At 39.2% G+C, this 21,110-nt stretch overlaps 1 protein-coding gene across 1 annotated transcript in view; it reads left to right on the forward strand.

Annotated features, from left to right (window-relative positions):
- Nucleotides 1-21,110, forward strand: part of LOC109476464 — a 105,783-nt gene that overhangs the window by 36,678 nt on the left and 47,995 nt on the right. Inside the window, 13 exon segments of the mRNA XM_019777398.1 lie at nt 7,838-8,031; nt 9,037-9,190; nt 9,701-9,771; nt 10,067-10,224; nt 10,551-10,755; nt 12,447-12,665; nt 12,971-13,177; nt 13,453-13,570; nt 14,145-14,329; nt 15,252-15,375; nt 15,952-16,126; nt 17,903-17,997; nt 18,262-18,432. Coding sequence (XP_019632957.1) covers nt 7,838-8,031; nt 9,037-9,190; nt 9,701-9,771; nt 10,067-10,224; nt 10,551-10,755; nt 12,447-12,665; nt 12,971-13,177; nt 13,453-13,570; nt 14,145-14,329; nt 15,252-15,375; nt 15,952-16,126; nt 17,903-17,997; nt 18,262-18,432 — 2,076 coding nt within the window.

Consider the following 21,110-nt stretch of genomic DNA (forward strand, 5'->3'; position numbering starts at 1 on the left):
TTGTCTCATTATTTGCCACACGGGGCTAGGTACAGATCGCAACAAAACATGAAAAAATATGTTTACAGTTAAAACTTTTGATCCAACACAAAAGTTCTCTCACCTAGAGCTTTCGACCAGTCACTCTGGTCTTCCTCAGTAGACTGACCCAGTGAGGCTTGTAACGTAGCTTCTTTGAACTGTGACGTCAACACTGGGTCAAAGGTATGTGGTAGACGATGTCGTCCCCCGTCGTGGTTCAGTGAGGGGTGATGGGCCCTGATGTCTTGTCTTGTACGGGTTCTGCACAACACCCCTAGATTGGGGTAAAGCGTGCATTGGAGCTGTGCGATGCGCTATTGCTGCTTCTTTAGGTGTTGAAGTACTGCAGCGTTGAACTTCGTGGGTTCCGCAGTATCAGTTATCTCTTGGGGCAAAATGTTCCAATCTCTGACAGTTTGAGGAAAATATGAATATTTGTAGCAGTCTTTGTGAAACGTTAGGGGTTTGTATGAGTTGGAGTTGAAGTGTCGCGATTGGCGCGGGATAGGCGTCAACAAGGTTTTGACCGGAAGGGCTGTTTTTGAGTGTCTTGCTTTCTGAAGTAATGTGAGTCTACTTGCTGTGCGTCTGTCCTTTAATGTGTCCCACCCTTAATCTGTGACCAATTTGGTAGTGCTGGCATAAGTATCATAGGTATTGGAAACAAATCTGGCCGCTCTTTTCTGGACCGATTCTAACTTGTGAATATGTTCCTTGTAGTACGGATCCCATGCAGCGCTAGCGTATTCAAGATGTGGTCTGACTGAACTAGTGTATGCATTCATCTTAACTGATTTAGGACAACTGTAAATAGCCTCTTTCACTTATCTCGGGAAATAGTCTTATTCGGTGTCCAAAATCCATACGTGTCAAGCGAAACAATGTGTCCAGGTAATTCTATGTGGATGTGTCTATGTGGACACGTCTTGAACTGGCTGAGCTTGGACGTGTATGTTCTTGGAACCCGGCCTTCAGAGACCTTTCTGTTTCTCCTATGTATGTTTCCTGAAAGGGCCCTTTGTTACTTTTGCCCTGGCAGGAAATGTGGTAAATGACACCGCACTTCTTCTCCTTGGGGGGGGGGGGTTGTTTAGGTGCAACGAGAATGTGTCTTGAAGTCGTGGTCGGTTTGAAGAAGGTTAAATCCCGTGGGAGATGAAATCCTTCTGAGCGCTTACGACAAGTCCTTGATGTATGGAAGGACGACCAAACCCTTGGACTTTGTTCCTGCTGAAGGCTTGGTGTTGGGTGATCTGGGACAAGTTTTGTTGATGGCCCACTGGGGGTAGCCACAGGCTTTCAGTTTTCCAGATACCTATGACCCAGTGTTGACTTCACACTTCAAAGAAAACACGTGACAAGCCTCACCGGGGCAGTCTACTGAGGAAGACCAGAGTGACCGGTCGAAAGCTCTAGATGAGACAACTTTTTGTGTTGGATCAAAAGTTTTTTTTTTTTTAATTCTAAAAAGTAACTACCAACACAGATGAACTTTCATGATAGTATAGAAAAAAGTTCCTTAGATTAGTTAGATTAGATAAACTCAACTTCTTCTCTCTTTTTAGTCATAGTAAAGAAAAAAGATCACGAATGTTTTTCGATACAACAAGTTTAAATTTTCTTGTTGTATTAGGAGTTTCTACAGTACTTAACTGGTGGCATTCGCTTTCTTTCTATTCAAATTACAATAAATGTAAATGTATAGCTATAAAGCATCATATAGAGATGCTTTTTTCGGCAAATGTTCAAAGAAACTTCGTACTTAGCTCATTTTTCCATGCTTAATAGAAAAAGAAGTAAATAGTTATCAAATGATATCATTCAATAGATCTTCTGGACCTGCTTGGCATTGGCGACTCAGCGGACGTTACAAAGAATCTCTCTCTAAATCTACAAGACATAAAAGTGTCAACAATTGTACATATTCTGGATATTATTGGATGTGGAGACGGCCTACGAAGTATACTCAACATCTTAGAGGTAAGGCCATTATTTCTTTTATTTATTGTTGTGCTACAGAACTGTTCATTTTGTTTGGGAGTTGCAGGTATGTTACAAGAACAGGTCATAAAAATTAATCTTATATGCACTGTCTTCTAAATGTTGTAAAATGCTGATGAATGTCAAGACAGATAACTAAGTTTTTTTTCTGTCAGTCAATTACAAACAAGTCTTTGAAAACATTTTCAAATCTACAGCCAGATTATACAGAACACTATTGATCACTTTGCCAGGTGGCACATCCATGTATCCTTCGTTCCTTAGTTAGTTAAAAGTAATTTTGAGTGTTATTTACTCCAGCAATGCCTAGATTCCTGTAAATTACCAAAGAGCATGACGGACGAACAATTGCGATGGGAGCTGAAAAAGTTAGAAAGGGAGACGGGCGGGTCCCGTGATGCTCTTCTTCGGAGATATTCAGCCTCTGACTCAGGTAATTATAAGTGACATGTGAAATTATCACGTTATTCATTATGCAGCGTTTGTTTTACTTAATAATAACCATTTGAAACGTTTTTGAATTGCACTCCGCAGGAAGATGTTTCTGTTTTATGCGTTAACACGAAGAATGTATCTCTTCGATGATGGTTACGTAAATGCAGACCTTAATAATCAATGAGAAAATAATCAAACTCTATTGTGATAAACGGTATTAATTTCGGACCTGTGCCATTTGAAAGTTACGTAAAGGTTAACCTTAACATTGATGTCAACTCCTGGGGAGATATCGCCCATGACAGAACTGCTTGGAGAAACCAGTGTACACTGGGCACTAGGACTTTCGAGGCCAACAGAGCAGCTGCCATAAAGGAGAACAAAGAGAGGAGGAAACGATGCTCCGTCCCTGTTCAGTCCTTTCCCATGCAGCATCTGCTGCCGCTCATGTGCGTCCAAAATTGGTCTTTATTCCCATATGAGGACCCACCTCGGCAAATGATGACCTGTACGCCTACACATCTGTCGCATCGATAGGAGATTCCAACAACAAAGGTTAACATCGCTAAACGTAAATTATGCAAATCTGACTTTATTTATACATCTTCATGTTTTGTGTATAGAATGTCCTGGCATTTTCGAGAAGCTCAACAAGCTCGACTCCATACACTGCCGTATGCAAGATAATTGTCTCGGTCTCAGCTGCTGCCTGTCCATCTCCGTACCGCCGTTCAACCTCTTCAGCGTCAGGGCTTCTGTGAGCCTGGATCCCTGCACCATGATTCTGACGATGGAACTTGGACCGATGAAGGAGACGAAAAACTTATTCCCGCATGGATTTGGTATGTTGTGTATGTTTGGTATGTGTGCGTACAATCAGTCTGCACTTCATGAAAACACTGCAATGTTTGATAAACTTTAGACTATTAGCAACTACAATGACAGTATGGATCTCTTAAAACATCATCTCATTCGCTAAGTTAGAAAATCGCATCATCTTGTGCAACACTAGAAGTAAGGTGTGTTTTGCTTGTTATATCATGGCAAGAATACAATCACATTCATATCATTATATCATTATACGAATAAGGTGTTTGAGGATGTGACTGCAACCTACTTTATATAATTATCAGCTGAAGAGGATGACTTCAGTTTTGACAAGTCGTGGACCCTTTTGGATTCAGTGAAACTTCAGAGAAGTTTCAGAATCAAGAGAAGGAGTTCATTTGTGGAGGTAAAATCTACTTTTCATTAACCTGTTGAAGAAATACGATTAGTTGATTCATGATTTCAAAACGTAAGTGAGGTAGTGTGTTATTTTAGCTGTTTATGCATTGCAAAAGAAAATGGTGTGTTAGTGTTGTTAATAAAGGACCATTGAAATTGGCAATGTGCAGCATTGTATATTATAAGTAGATACTTAAGGCAGCCATTTGCTCGAGAGTAAATACGATATTTCACTCCAAGTCTCTCATCGTTCCAAAATGTACTGTTCCAGGTCAATATTTTTCATGCGGTGCTCTTCAGTATATAAGTGTTTCAATGTGGTCCCAAATTACCCATACAATGCTTTTCAGTAGAATGTTCTTGAAACTTGCATACAGTAACGCAAGTATTTGCAAAGTTCCCATGTAGTGCTTTTTTGTATTAGGTGTTTTCAAAATCCCCATGTAGCCAACATACTTGTAGACTGCAAACTGCCGGTCATTTGGCCCAAAAAGATAAACCCATGTGCTTGTATTAAAAGCACATAAAGTTAAACTAATTTATCAACAGCCAATGCAATCAGCAAGAATGACACAGCTTGTAACCAAGTATATGGATGCATGCCAATTGGATCTTGCTCTTAATTCCATTGTGCTAAGTCACACCCCACAATACCGTACATTTGGACATGAAAACGGGCAAAAAATCCTCATATTCAGCAATTGCAACGACCATACTGAATTTCATATCACGTCGCCAGCACCCCAAACGTACAGATATTATCGGAAAATGGTAAATAATAAAAATTATTATACTAATGCTTGTATAAATATAAGAAAATCCCCTGAGGATATTCGTCCACTCTTCTTTCGATATAAATTGCTGGTCATTTGGCACAAAAATGAAGAAATTTAAAGCAGAACTGGCAGAGGTATGACGATAAGAAACATGAAGAAAATTCCGTGTCTGGGCTGAAATAAAAATTCAGTGATGTACTGTTGTATGCAACAGAGCTTTACTAACACATCTTTTAATATTGCTTCCGCAGATATATCTTTCTGTTAGGGTTTGCGCCGAGGACCTTTGTCTGCCATCACTGGAAATCTTGAAGGGTGTTCAAATCGATATCCCTTCTTGCTCGAGTGGAGGCCTCACCCAATCTTCTAATGGAGGTCGAGGTAACACATGAGACTCTTGTCGAAACAATTGTAACTGACACATAGGATTTCAAAATATGCTTTAATATATAATTTTGATATATAATTTTACTCTTGCACAAAGCAATAGGCAGTACATGCATTCCGATGTCAATTCTTATTACACCTAAGTTGGGAACGTCATAGGTTTTAACCAAAATTAGTAAAAAAAAACATGATGTTGCAAAAACCAAGCATAACTTATAAGAGATAATAAGAAGTAAACTAGTTAAGCCGAGGTAAACAAAGTTTGTCCAACAGACCTTTCTGTGGCAAATCTAAAAAAGCGGGTGATAAAATCAATTGAAATGGTGACAGTTTTTCAGTATCTTTATTATTAATTGACTTTTATCAGTTAATGGATTTGTTGCATAATGTTGCAAGTGCAATCGTTCGAAAGTTAAGAAGTAGTTTGTTATTAGGCCACAACAAGTAGTTTAAGAGCAAATAATTTTCCACCTGATTTTGGAGAAAAAAAGTTGACCTCTGACAGTGGCCAACATGCCGAAAATTAATGATCTCTGTTGCCATGTCGGATGATGGATTTTAGATAAATGTGGAGAGAGGGGAGACACAACGAGGCTCAAATCCAAAGTTTTGCCTTTTACTTTACTTCAGAGAAGACTATTATTACCTCCATGAACAAGAGTTCCGAGATCTCATACCTCCATGAAATATGGGCTTGACATGTAAATGTTAATTTCTTCTTTAATTATGCAAATTACCTCCACATTAACATAATAAATGCATCGTGATGTTAACTTTTGATTAACTTACACATGTACCAAGTATGAAATTCCCATCATTTACCACTAAGGAGTCATATAATTTTCGCATTAATTATGCAAATTAGGTCATCATTTGCATAATTGGTATCTGGTGATGTTCCATCTGCCATAGATTACATACTAGTACATTACATGTATGAAAGTACTATAATGCAAAACACTGTAATTATAGAATTTCCTCATTAATTATGCAAATTAAATCCTCATTTGCATAATTTGCAGTTAATTATGTACATCTCTCTCTCAGCTACCTACATACCAAAAATGATGAAAATACATTGTTTCTATCTGGACTTATTGGCTTTTAAAGATTTCGCCCGAAAGTCCCCTGCAGTTCCAGAACAAGCTGCTAGGGGGACCAAACCCACACCACTTATTCCTGACAGGACAATCTATCTGCCACCAAAAAATCAAGACCATAGCATATTCAGGACAAAAGATACAAAAACCGGAAGTTCTGCTGCAGTACCAAGGTCATCCACCATCTTCCTAAGACCTATCAGCATACCAAATATCATCACAATCCATAAAGGCGTTATGAAGTTATGCTGGCCGCAAATGTGCGGAGACACAAACACACAGGCAGACAGACAGACGCAACAAAAACAATACCTCCATTTTCATGGAGGTAATAACACAGGTTGTTTGTTTTCAAACACACAGCCATACAGTGGCACTGCCACATTTGCCCTGAAATAGGTCACCTATTCCCCTGAGGGAGCGCGCTGCCTCGCTGGGCATAGCCACATCTGTTACACTGCCTCGCAAGTATAAAGGAGATTCCTCTCAGCCATGTCCTGACTCAACCTTAAACCGGAAGTGCTGCTGCAGTACCAAGGCCATCCACCAGGAGGCCCATATTTGACCTTGACCTTCGCCCTCCTAAGACCTACCAGCATACCAAATATCACCACAGTCCATGAAGGCGTTATGGACTTATGAAGGTTCAAAAATGCGGAAACACAAACACACATACACACACACACACACACACACACACGCACACAGACGCGCCAAAAACAATACCTTCCATTCCATGGAGGTAAAAATGGAGGTATTGTTTTTGGCGCATGTGTGTTCGTGTGTCTGTGTTTCCGCACAATTAGTTCGGAACGCCTTTATGGATTGTGATGATATTTGGTCCATTGGTAGGTCTTAGGAAGACAAAGGTTAAGATCAAATATGGGCAAATATGGGCCTCCTGGTGGCCGACCTTGGTACTGCAGCATAACTTCCGGTTTTTGTATCTTTTGTCCTGAACATTCTATGGTCTTGATTTTTAGTGACGGATAGCTTATCCTGTAAGAAATAAGCGGTGTAAGTTTGGTCCCCCTATTAGCTTCTTCTGGAACTGCAGGGGACTTTCGAGTGAAATTTTTAAAAGCCAATAAGTCCAGATAGGAACAACGTACTTTCATCATTTTTGGTGTGTAGGTAGCTGAGGGAAAGTTGCACATAATTAAATGCAAATTATGCAAATGAGGGCTTAATTTGCATAATTAATGAGGAAGATTTATAGGAACCGCGTACGTGTAATGTATGTAATTTATGGCAAATGGAACATCAAAAGATACCAATTATGCAAATTTGACCTAATTTGCATAATTGGGAAATTCTTTGACGTGTATGTTACTTAAAGGCTAACATCTCCACGCCTATATTATGTTAATGTAGAGGTCATTTGCATAAGTAATGAGGATGTGTTGAAATAAAGTATGACAAAGGAGAGAAATTTTACATTTAAAATATTTAGAAAACCATAAATTGAACTAGATTGTGCTAATTATGACCTTATTTCCATAGTCAATGTGACAAAAAACATTTACAAAAACATATATTTCATGGAGGTTTGAGGTCTCAGAATTCTTGTTACTTTTATATTTGAACGTGGCTGTGTATATGTGATTTTCCAACTAAATTAAAACCATTTGTACAATGATTAAATTTTTAAAGCTATTTCATTGAGAAATGGATGTTGTAATCGTTGGCAGTAAACTCAGCACAATATGGGTATCATTTCTTGTTTGACGTCAACATGATTTCAACATTCGAAAATGTAGTTATCATGTTATTTTAGTCCGCCTTGCAATTTTTTTCACCCGCTCGCATTAGATTTGGAGTCTGCGGAAGATGTCCTCCATAAGATTTACATGCTGTCTCCTTACCAATAATCGTGATTATATTTTACAGTGAACCTGATGGAGATGACTTTGGCACAATTGGGGAAAGAAATATTTTTCTTCCGTCCCGGCAGCTGTCTTTCTGATCTGAATTTTCCTGATCTGGATTTTCCTGATCTGGATTTTCCTATTCTGGATTTTAGCGCACTATCTAGGGAATTTTCCATTATTATCAACTCAATCAGAGAAGCTGTTAAACCTCTGGTGAGTAATTTTATGCTACTGACAAACAACATTTTATAGCTTGCGTTGATTATTACACATAGAATGATTTGATGTTAACCCATAATGGAAATGTTGTAAACATTCATACATTATTTCACATTTTACGAAACTTCCATGACGTTTATTGTATTATCATCATCTTACGTAAAATAACAGTTTTTTTTAAAGTAGTTAGAAATGGATGTAAATAGTAGTTAAAACTTTTTTGTGTATTTCATAACGGTGTAAGAGTAGGAGATTCCTTACATCGATTGCCTTTTAGCCACAAAAAATGTAAAAAATTGTTTTTAGAAAAGCTATTTTTTCATTACATCAAATAAGTATGTATATTTGTACTTAGAAACTAAAATACTAACTAGAAAGGCCAATATTTGCTTTGGAGCAAATACAGCGATGGGTTCAGCACATTTTACGACATGGCAGGGAAAGAATGAGAAACACAAGGGAAAACAATGATTTACATTGATATAACTATAATATGAAGTAACATACAACTAAAACAACAGTTGGATAGCTATTCCCTACTTTATTGGTTAGGGTTTTTAATTGCATAATGCAAACTGTTGATTTTCAAAATAAATAAAAAAACGTTCATGTCCCGCATTCCAATGCTGGAGCAGAAAAGCTTGAAATACCTACCAAAACACTTGAATAAAGACATACTGTCAGTATGGAAATGCTCTGTGCAGGTGTTAATCAAGTTAAATCCCAACAGCCAATCAGCAAGAAATGCTCTGTGCAGGTGGAAATGCTCTGTGCAGGTGTTAATCAAGTTAAATCCCAACAGCCAATCAGCTTCGCTCCCTCGACGTGCGTCAGGTCAGCGCTAAAATAAAATCCTAGCTAGAAACCTGGTAAATCATTGTTTTCCCTTGTGTTTCTCATTCTTTCCCTGCCATGTGGTAAAATGTGGTGAACCCATCGCTGTATTTGCTCCAAAGCAAATATTGGCCTTTCTAGTTCTTTTAATGTTTTTTTTTTAAGCTGTTCGACTTGATGTCAGACATGAAGGACTTGGGGATAGAGCTGGGCATGGCTGACGGTTACTTGACGGGGACATTTCCTATGGGACCATGGGACAAAACGTTCTTCAATGTCAAAGTTCAGTTCATGGTTGGACCGATTCCTATGTACCTGGGTAAGACTTGACTACTTTACTATAAAAACACAGGAAATGCCAGTCAAAATCACCTATCCCGCAAAATGACCCGAATATTGACGTACTACTATAATTTGCACATACAACTTTTCATAACTATGTTATGGCGGCTAACTAGGATGTTTAGTCTTTCCTCTATTCCTGTTATTACCATGTATAATACTGTAAATGTTAGTAGTTCATATAATTATGTCATAGACTGTTTTAATGATGAACTTGAATTTGCTATCCTTAGGTAATTAGCGTGTAACTAAGAAAGCAAATTGTACAGCAAGACACAATTTAGCCAATGGCTACAAGTTCTTGTTTGGTTTCACAAATGAGCCATTTGATTGATTGATTGACTGGTTGATTGACTGATGGATTGATTGATTGATTGATTGATTGATTGATATGTACATTCCAGTGATAGCAAACCATCCCTTAATTTGACTGTATGGAGACTATGAATATTTCTGTCCCCTACTAATAAATACTACTTTGTCGAAGGCTTTGGAGCTGGTGGAAGTCTCGGCGTTAAATTGGAGGCTGGAGTATCTCTGATGAAAATGACAGCCTATGTAAGTTGATATTTACTTATCTTTCAACCATTCACCTTGTCCCATCCTCATCTGGAGTATCGGGGACTGTGGTAGCTTCCATGAGTATAAAATATCACATTAGAATAAACACCGACAAACAAAAGTTACAAATACACATTACGAATTTTTTTTCGTTTACAATGCGTAAACTCAATCTATTTGGTTATACATTGATTAATATATACATTCATTACTTTGAAAATAATCCAGTAAACATTCAGATTTTTATGTGGGTTAATGGCGATATGATTGTATGTTTAATATATCTTTACAGGGCCAAGTAACCCCACAAGTCGGTGCCATTGTTAGTGCAAGTCTCGGTGTCTGGTTGCTGCTCCTGAGTGCAGAGCTGCGGTTAGATGGACATGTCCTGACAACTGACTTTCCAACAAGGGCAGAAATTGGATTCAGCAAGTTTCCGATGACTATCGGGTTAGAAAACTTTTTTGCATGACCTATGTATAAAATATCAATATATTCAACATCTAAATGTGATGGAATAGTTTTAATACATTTTGATAAAAGATTTTAACGACAGAGTTTTACATTGATTGGGCTACACGTAGACATGCCGTTTTATAATGTAGGGTGCCCATATCGGTGTTCTAAAGAAGTAGGAAAGCTGTGCTTACTGCGTAAGGGCAGATCTAGATCTAGATTCGTAATGAGATTGGAGTTTTATTAAAATTTACCTTGATATAAAGACTTACATTACCATGTTGCATATTATACACAACGTTCCTGTTCTACAACTATAGTGCACGGATGGATATGGTCATGATTCCACTACGACTGGAACTCCGTGGGCTTTTAGTAAGTGAAATCCCCTTCCTCCCACCTGTTACGTTACTCAACATCCTGATGTGGCATTATGAGACGCCTCCTGTCACAGCGAACATCTTCAACACAGGTCTTCCAGAGCGAGACCTTTCTCCACCTACTTTTAGGAACTTCAAATTAGACGTAAGAACTAATTTTGATACATTAGGCCATGTTGGTTTGATTATACGGATGACATCCTCTTGGCCATGGGAACCCTAGAACTGATGTGAGCGTGTGAATAGAAAATTTTGGCACAAAAAGTTGCCCTATTATGAAATTTAAGTGGTCATGAAGGTTAAACAAATGACTAAACACACAGAATAATCATATTTTACTGGCATGGTGAATTCGGGCGCGGATGCCATCCGTATAATGAAATCAACATAGCCTTAATCTATCACACTTTATAAAACCTGAATTTGCTATAGGCATTTTTTCTTCTGAGAGTTTGATATTTCCTTAGTGAGACATTATGTATCTTTTGGAAAGTACGACGCACTTACCTATATATTTCAGCAAAAACGTTCCTGATAAACTGTCGAAATGTGTCGACAATCTCTCTCTATCTTTATAGTATTGTTATCTGCATGAAAAATGGAGGTATTGTTTTTGACGTGTCTGTCTGTGTGTCTCTCTCTCTCCCTCTCTCTCTGTGTGTGTGTGTGTGTGTGTGTGTGTGTGTGTTTGTGTTTCCGCACATTTGTAGTCAGCATAACTTCATAACGCCTTTATGGATTATGATGATATTTAGTATGTTGGTAAGTCATAGGAAGACAAAGGTCAAGGTTAAATATGGGCCTCCTGGTGGATGACCTTGGTACTGCAGCAGAACTTCCGGTGTTTGAATCTTTTATCCTGAACATGCTATGGTCTTGACTTTATGGTGACAGATAGCTTTCCCTGTCAGGAATAAGTGGTGTGAGTTTGGTCCCCTAGCAGCTTGTTCTGGAACTGCAGGACACTTTCTGGCGAAATGTTCAAAAGCCAATAAGTCCAGATAGGAACAACATATTTTCATAATTTTTGGTGTGTAGGTAGCTGAGAGAGAGATGTACATAATTAAATGCAACTTATGTAAATGAAGACTTTATTTGCATAATTAATGAGGAAATTCTATAATTACAGTGTTTTACATTATAGTACTTTCATACATGTAATGTATGTAACCTATGGCAGGCAGAACATTAACAGATACTAATTATGCAAATGATGACCTAATTTGCTTACTTTATGCAAAAATTCTATGATTTCTTAATTGTGAATAATAAGAATGTCATACTTGGGACATCTCTAAGTTAATCAAAAGTTAACATACATCACGATGCATATATCATGTTAATGCGGAGGTAATTTGCATAATTAAAGAGGAAATTTACATTTACATATCAAGCCCATATTTCATGGAGGTATGAGGTCTCGGAATTCTTGTTGTTTCTGTGCAACTTTGTAAGCATATGAGTAGGGCGTCAAATAAAGGACACTTTCTATCACAGCATATTTATAACCTTCAATAATGATTTTCGTGGGGTCGTGTGGCGCAGCGGCAGCGTTCTCGACTCGGAACCAGAGGCCTCGGGCTCGAGTCCTGACATGCCACCGATCTTGCGCCCTTGGAAAAGGCACTTTACACGACTTTCCTCACTTCGCCCAGGTGTAAATGAGTATTGTACTGTCCCTGTGTTGGTGCCGGCATTAATATAAGAAAAAAACTTTAATTTAAATACTTGAAAAAACTTGAGTGTGTCGTCACCACCTCTTGTGATTACATGTTTCGGAATAAAAATAAATAGATAATGATTTTCGTCTGTCGCTTTAACGTCGTTTTCCAACAGGCAGCAACTTCCGTTGGGAGGAGGGCCGCCATCACCACACGTTGTGAAGTCCAGCAGCTCGCAGGTAGAGACGTTGTAGAACCCGCCTTTCAGCTGGAGGTCGCCGCCGAAGATGACGAGAGCCAGGTGAAGCTGACGTACGATGTCGGGACGTACAGGGGTGGACATGACGTAGTGAGGAATGAAGCACTTGGAGGACCGTCAAATGTCATTTTTAAGGTATTGATCTTTAGTCTTTTTTTTTTAGTTTTCACAACTTTCGAACAGGTAAAGTTCGTTAGTGCAACCAAAAAGATGTAAGTCGTATGATAGATTGCTTTAAGGTGAACATTGAGGTAAATAAAAATGGACCATTTAAGCACATTAGCTCAACAAAACACTTCCTAGAGGCAGATGCAGAGTCTGTACTTAAAATCAAGCATGCATTCACCGAACTGAAATTGTTTATTAAACGGCTGATATATTATACATTGTATCAGATGCAGAGCTATTTTGCTCAAAAGCTCAATTTGGGTCATATCTAGAAAATGAAAGGAGGTGTGCCGCTCTATTTCACCGTCACGGGGACAAACTCTGGCGGAGGAACCGCCAAGATCACCTGTGAACTGCCCACTTATGACGTCACCTTACCTGGAGGGCGGGTTACCCCTGACTTCCTGAGCACAAGTCATCCCAGCATCCTCCGCGCGTCAGCTTTGGCTCACGACGATTCCGCCATTCTTCTTAAACGAGTAAGAACATTTCATCAACGTCACATCAACATTTCTTAAGTATGATTCCACAAAATGACACATAGCGCAGTGTGCGACAGAATCACAGACACAGGCTATTCGCAGATTTTCGAAATAGATACCGCTGTACGTAGCTATATAGTTGTATCCAGAAGCGTGTTTAATCCAGAACCAAGCTAAGGTTTTAGATTTTCTTTCCATACTGATTAACTAGTTAGTTGATAACATGAGTGAATAACCTTACACGTAAGTATCTTTTTTGTTAACTTATTCAGGAAGGTGTTGGATATGGCAGGAAAGTGTACGGAGACCAGGTTGTGCAGTGGCATGACGTCAGTACAACCGTGAACACGGCTGTGAGTGCTGCCGGGTCTGCTTTACAGAGTTTCACAGGTACTCAGGCATAATGATACATGAAAAATTTCTCGAGAGTTATGATATTGCAGATTTCTTCATATCTGTATTTAAAAAAAAGCTCAGATCACAAATAGCAAGTTATAGTTAGTATCAGTTCTGTATCTGTATCGGTAAAGCCAGTATAACCGCCCTTCGGCGTAACACACCAGCTTTGCAGGCACGCGGCGCGGCGGCAGCTAGCTATATCACACCGAACGGCTTGTTAGACTCAATCTTTGCACATTATATTGCAGGAGTTGTTTAAAGCTTTCTAGTGATGATGCCCCAACTGTGCTTGGTTGCAACGAGTTCTAGTTTACGATAGTTCTGGGGAAATACAAGTTTTTGAATACTTCAATTCTTGGTTGATAAGTCTGATATTTGAAGGCATGACTGTTTCTTGTTATTTTTTGAACTGGTATCAGATACTTAGTGGTTGGCACGTCCACCATTTATTAGTCATTTTGTACATCATTCACAGTCTGGACATTCTACGTCTGTCTTGCTTGCAAGTATGACTTGCTATTTGTGATCTTAGTTTTTTTAAAGTACGCCTTTTTATTCTTAAAAGGTGGAAGGACGGGACGAGTGATCTCCACTCCGGTTGCTAGTTTGAGGGTAGACATTCCACAGCAGTGCGCCATGGAGTGTATGAAACATCCACCGGCTAAATGTCTCAGCTTCAACTATGATTACGGACACGGAACGTGTGAACTGCTGGAGGAGATAGAGGGGCATGGCGTGAAGATGCACGAGGTACGCAGGGTGTTGAATAGACTTTTGAAAACAGAGTATCGAGATGTTCAGTGCGGTGACTGTCCGTTTGGCTGAGTTGTCGCATATTTGCGGTCAGAATAAGTAAGGTAAGCCATTGTAGATTTTGATTATGTTACGATTGTATTTGATATGTGGATAGGTCTAGGGAAAGTTGTGTGTGAAGTTTGCTAGGACACTTGTGAGGTCTGAGTACAGAGATTGGCTACCTCCACAGAGATCACAAATAACTGTCCGAGAGCAAGAACAAATAGATACAAGAACTCGCCCATACCGTTTATGGTCCAGCTCCTCAATAACTATGGACTGAACCCCTGACTGTTGTTTTTCTAATATGTAGTACACTGTTTCTGTATCAAATGTTGTCCAGGAAATTTATAATGTATGGAACATGTATTTTTATTGGTTTGTTAATCGTACGCCTATATTGATTGCAAACCTGTAGTTTTTAATATACTAATGTTTTGTAAATTGGTTTACAATTCAGTTGTTTTTAACTGCGAAGAACCAATAAATCCATCTTGAATCTTGAATTGAATCTTGAATCTTGAAAGAACGGTCATGGCCAAATGTGAGGATGCAGAACTTTTGTATGTTTTTCACTGGGTATGCAATTACGTATATTTTTGGTAGCAGGTCAGCATCTTTTTGTGAATAAGTTAGGTGAGATTGGTCAACCTATTCTATTAAATTATATGATTGCGTGTAGATATTCAAATCTTGTGGTCAATGTACAGCCAACAAATTACTAGTGTACTACCGTTATTTTTTGTACAATATAGAAGATTATAACATGCCGGCCTAGTACGGATATTAAGAAAATAATGGTTAGCAAATAACAATGTAAAACAGGTTGTAACAGTTAACACTTTTAGGTCAAAACGTCTGAATGCTTTGTTTGCAGGTTGGTCACTTCCACAATTTCGAACGACTTGGTGTCGGTCATGCTGTGGAGTTCAAACATGAAGACCTGCAGCTGACGCATGATGTACTATACTACTTCAACTTGTATCTTAACAATGCGCTAGGTACGGAATATGTTTTTTTTTATGAAATGCATAACATATTAATGACACGGTTTATAACTCAACGCCTTAGCTGGTGCTCAATCCGCGGTGACACACTGATGCTGTATTTTTCGGAAAAGAAAGAAAAGCTTTAAAAACAACAGCTAATCAGGGCAAAGAGTGGCTAGTTGGGTGATGGCGATGTGTGACTCAAATACTTGGTGACTTGAAGTGGACTAACGCTAATAAGAAGATGCACAACTGTAAGATATCATGAGCCCTTTCCAATGGAGAAGGGATATTTTGTAATAGTCCATTAGCGGTTACGTGTGGTATACCAGTAAAATGTGCGTCACTTCTTGTTTCATTCGGACAGTATTTCATTTCTGTGCAATTTTGTAAGCAGAAGCTTAGGGCGTCAAATAAAGGACACTTTCTATCACAATATATTTATAACCTTCATTTATTTGCTACTTCACAACTACCCAACATGAGACTCAGCACAACAAGGCCCCTAGCAATAAGTATATATAATTCTTACTATGGCATCTAGAAGGAGACGCTATTAGCTGGTGTACTGCGTTTTTTCCCACCCAGGGTACGTCAACATCCTGACGTCCCGCGGAGTTCTGGCAGACTTCACCCCTCCCAGCCCCGGCCCACTACAGAACGTCATCATGGACGTGTTGATGCCAGAGGCGTGTGAGGACTTCGTCCTGGATCACTGGGAACAGTTCAGGTGTGGAGAACAGACGCCCCTGCCTAACCACAGGTATTTAATTAACGGTTAAAGCCTTCTATTTTTCCCTTTATTTTCCCTGATACTATATAGTGGTTAGGGTACAATTACGGGAGGATACAGGCTGGGGTTGTTGTGTCCCAAACCATGCCCGGGGAAAATCTACATTCTGTAACACGCGGGGACTGTCCCGAACCGTGCCTGACCGCACACAGTTCTGGCCACACATCATTTAAGCTTGCCCCATGCTAGGGGACTGAACATAGTTCTCATAACATGTTTCCCGACCGAGTTTCTTTCTTGTACTAACTAGTCTCTCTCTATTATTATTATCTAAGTTCATATCGACCAAACATAAAACTAAGTTGTGGGAAAACTGCGTTTTGAAAGCACATGCTGTACACAGACTCGCAAAATCTCACGTAATCTAGCCATATAAAAAATCGTGGGCGTGAATAATTATGCTTAGGTTTCCGCCAATCACTATGATTGACAGCACTTCCGGGCACGGTTCTGGACAGCCAGGCTGTGTCCTGTTCTGTGCCCGGTCAGGTACGGAATGGGACGGGCACATAGGGTATAGAGTTTTCTTTATACACAACCAGGGAGGTTCTCACCTGCTTACGTTTCGATGTCTATCAGACACCTTCCTCAGAGCTTCTGACTGGAGTTCTGCAACACGCCGCTATTTAACGCCAAAGGAGGTGGCGCTTTTGCGGCGAGAATGTATAAAGAAAACTCTATACCCTAAGTATCTTCAAACCTGATGAAATTATTTGCGGGGGGGACGGGCACAGTTTGGGACAAAACAGGGGTGTTCCGGTGGGCTCCCGGAAACGTCGTTCTGCACAGCTGATCAGTATTGTGAAAAAAATGGCCCAATGGACAGTCGGCGTATTTTTGGCAGCCGGCCCTGTGTTGCTTTTAACTAAAAGGTTTTAAAAATCCGTGCCGTCAAAGATCCCAGCAGCCGTAGAAGGTCCACGGGGCCACGTCAAATGATTTAAAACAGCACGTTAACTTCCCAGCCGGCCCCATTTTGTAAAAAAGAGTGCCCCAAACATGACTTGTTGATAAACCAACTCTCAGGTAACCATATAAATACTATGTACAGCGTATTTCCAAGTGCGCCAAACCATGTGATTTTTGCAAAAAATCTGATCCCAGTTATATTTCTTAAACCTGACTGAAGCTACGGTCACAGCCCGCCGTACGTGCTTCTGCGTGCTGTCTACGTGCAAAAACGTGGACAAACGTAGGGCATCCGTGCGTGGTGAGTACCGCCTCCGTACTGAATCCTGCGAATTTGGGAGCACGCAGACATGCCGTAGAACTTTAAGTGCATGTTAACCTTTTTCTACGTGCGGTCTGCGGATTCACCACCCGTGCGTGCGAGTACGAGCGATGCGCGTGCCCCGTACGTGCCGTACGGAAGAAGCACATGTGAGTACGACCTCCTTACGGTAAAGTTGCAATCGCACAAAGATCGTACGTTGTAAGCACATGCAGCTCACTTACCACTTGCGCAACGTACGATCCACGCTACCGCTCACGGCCAGACGTGGCGTGCAGACCACACTCTTACACCTTGCGCAACCGTGCAAGTGACGTGCGAGTGGCGTTCGTCGACGCCACTCCTTCAGAAAAAAACGTAGCGGACGTACGTAGCCTCCCAAAAAACGTACGGACAAAAAGCACGTACGGCGGATTGTGATCGAGGCTTGACTGACATGATGCACACGTTTTGAGACTATTGAGACCGTGTCCATTCAAAAATTAACTGATTATTTTTTTCCTCCTTTTTCTTAGATGGATGGTAGACGGAGAGGGATCCCGCACTGTGTTCAATGGACACGAGCCACTGGTGGACATGCGGTACACTCGCGCTAACAGATATGTGTCAGGTTAGCACAGCATAGAAATATCATCATAGGATGCTTCTTTTATGTTACAATGTATAGTTCAGCGGAGTTTATTATTGTTTCCAGATTCCGATGCACTATAGCCAGGAGAGCGGCTATATCTCAAACTAGGCTTCAAGAATTAGTACGTTGGACAATGCATCATGACATGTAATGATTGAATTACGAGTTCAAAAAGTATGATATTTTGGAGAGGTGAAAAGGTGTTAAACAAACATCCCGATATGTTTAATATTTCACATGCAGCAAACTGGGATGGTTTCCATGACAACGAGACCGGTCTCCATGGTTACTCCTGGACCTCTGGGAGAACCCCTTGTGACCAGAGTGTGCATCCCCACATAGACCCGCATGCGCACCTGTTCGACGTGTCAGAATGGACGCATGAAGGTCTGGCGAGTCCGCTGGATCTAGCAGGTAAAATGTCAGATCAATTTTTATTCTTAAAAGTGGTAGTATTGTAAAAAATTGTAAAAAAGTAAAAGTGTTATAACTTAAATGTAGATAAAGGTTACATTTTTTTAACGTGCATTGCCATTGCCATTACATATCGAAAATTAAATATCTAAATACAGTAAGACACATATTTTTACCTTCGCCAAGAAGGTTATGTTTTCAGTAGCGTTTGTCTGTGTGTGTGTGTGTGTGTGTTTGTGTGTGTGTGGTTTAGCAAGATAACTCGAGAAGCAGTGGATGAATTGGAATGAAACTTGGTAGGTGGGTATGACTTTATGAGACCTAGAAATGATTAGATTTTGGGCCCCCTGGCGGCTTTCCTAGGTACTGCAGCTGAACTTCCGGTTTTGATATCTCATGTTCTGTACATGCTAGGGTCACGAATTTTGGTTGGTAGATAGCTCTTGGGATAGGGAAAAAGTGACATAAGTTTGGGTCCCCTAGCGCCTTGTTCTAGAACTGCAGGAGCATTTGTTGAAAAAAAATTGAAGGACGATAACTCAAGAACCGGTTGACGTATTGTCGTGATTTTTGGTATGTCGGTAGTTGAAGTAATGCTTGACATAATCAGATGGCAATTATGCAAATCAAGAGCTAATTTACATAATTAATGAGGAAATTCTATGAATCTGATTTGTTCGATAATAGAACTATAAAACAGTTGTGACATCTACTTGAGAACGAGGAAAACATCTGAGGATATAGATTATGTAAATGAGGACCTAATTTGAATAATTAATGGCAAATTCTTATAATTCCATAGTTGTAACTGCTGCACCCCGAATTTCATACTTGCCACATTTGGAAGTTGGAAGGTGAAGGTGAACATCAATAAACATAATTTATTCAAATCATGACCTCATTTGCATAATTTATGAGGAAGTGCTATAATAGCCTTTTTGTTATGATAAGGCTGTCATTGGGTGGAGAATATGATCAACTGATATAATCCATGCAAATGAGGCTCTTATTTACAAAATCCATGATTAAAATTGTATAATTCGTCACCCGCAAGGGTTAACATTTTTTGGCGAAGGTATGAGATCGTGGAACTCTTGTTTGTTATTATTTATGTCAGTTCAAATATTTGTTTACTGTTTTGGTACTTTAATTTTGTATTGATTAGAAAGTATCAATTATTACTTTCACTTCATACATATTATTTCTTTTATTTGACCTCTGATCTCCAATTCATTTTTTTCTCTATGATTGATTTTCAAGCTTGTTATTATTTCAGTATGATTTGTATGTTTTATTAATTGCTAAAAGCATTATTATTATTATTATTATTATTATTATTATTATTATTATTATTATTATTATTATTATTATTATTATTATTATTATTATTATTATTATTATTATTATTATTATTATTATTATTATTATTATTATTATTATTATTATTATTATTATTATTATTATTATATTTCATATGTTGCTGGACTCCAGCAAGATTATGGACTTAATTTCCATACTAATGGAGATCGTATCTTCCACTTAGATGGAGTGTATCATATCACAGTTCGGGCAATCAACAATGTTGAGTTCGGCGGTGCCATGGCAACGACAGTGTGTCACACCACGCCCTACATTATAGACAACACTCCGCCATTCGTGCATCACGTCCACAGTGTGCAGTATAACGAAATAGACTTTACCATTTCAGCGGAGTATAACGTCAGGTACACAGCCTTGATTTATCAAAGGCTTTATGAATGACGTAAAGTATTCCATTACTATTGACTACTTGTACTCTTTGTTTAAATTATTTATTATCTCTAAGTAATTGATTGTCTTCATGTACATGTATGTCCTTTGTAACTTGTTCTGTCTTATGTTGGGCTACCTTGGTAATCAGTTGTCTTAAACTAAAAGTACCACCCAACCGTTTTTAAGATCAATAAATAAATAAATTCCAGATAAAATGTAGTAATTATAAAGTGGTCTCCTGTTTTTGGTTAGACTTACAATCTGTCAGTGAACGAAGTGAGTTTATCCATTGCTATACTTTGATATAAATAGTGATCCTCTATCTGACATCCGGGAGATTGACTTTGGGCTCGGACGGAGCAAACGTGACGTACACATGATGGACTGGTATCGTCATGGCAACACGACTCACACGTCTGTCAACTTCCACATACCTGATGGGATACCTGCATGGGTCAAAGTTCGGGCTATCAACAACGGTATGGTCTCCTATTCATCACCTAGTGCTCATGGTTAAACAATGTATCTGATAGATAACTGCTACTGTATATGTGTCACTTAAAGAATCACATCTACTGTCATTTGAAATAAACACTAAAATCCTCGCACAGTAATACACAGTTATATTTCATTGATTACATTCGTCAAGGTTATGTTTTCAGTAGCGTTTGTCCGTCTGTCCGCTTGTTTGTCTGTCTGTCTGTCTGTAAATAGCATAACCCAAGAATCAAATCAAAACAAATCTTTATTGAATATCAACATGGCAGACGTGCCGAAGTGCTTCGGGCACGTCTGAATTGCATTGACATTTTACAATTATTAGCATACAAACATCATCACAATAGATTAAAAACATCATCATAGATCATCATTTTAAAATCAACATCATAAGAACACGTAGGTTAAAATAGTAACAATTTCAGTTT

The sequence above is a fragment of the Branchiostoma belcheri genome, unplaced genomic scaffold (genome assembly GCF_001625305.1).
Source record: "Branchiostoma belcheri isolate BF01 breed outbred unplaced genomic scaffold, Haploidv18h27 scaffold38, whole genome shotgun sequence".
Classification (NCBI taxonomy): domain Eukaryota; kingdom Metazoa; phylum Chordata; class Leptocardii; order Amphioxiformes; family Branchiostomatidae; genus Branchiostoma; species Branchiostoma belcheri.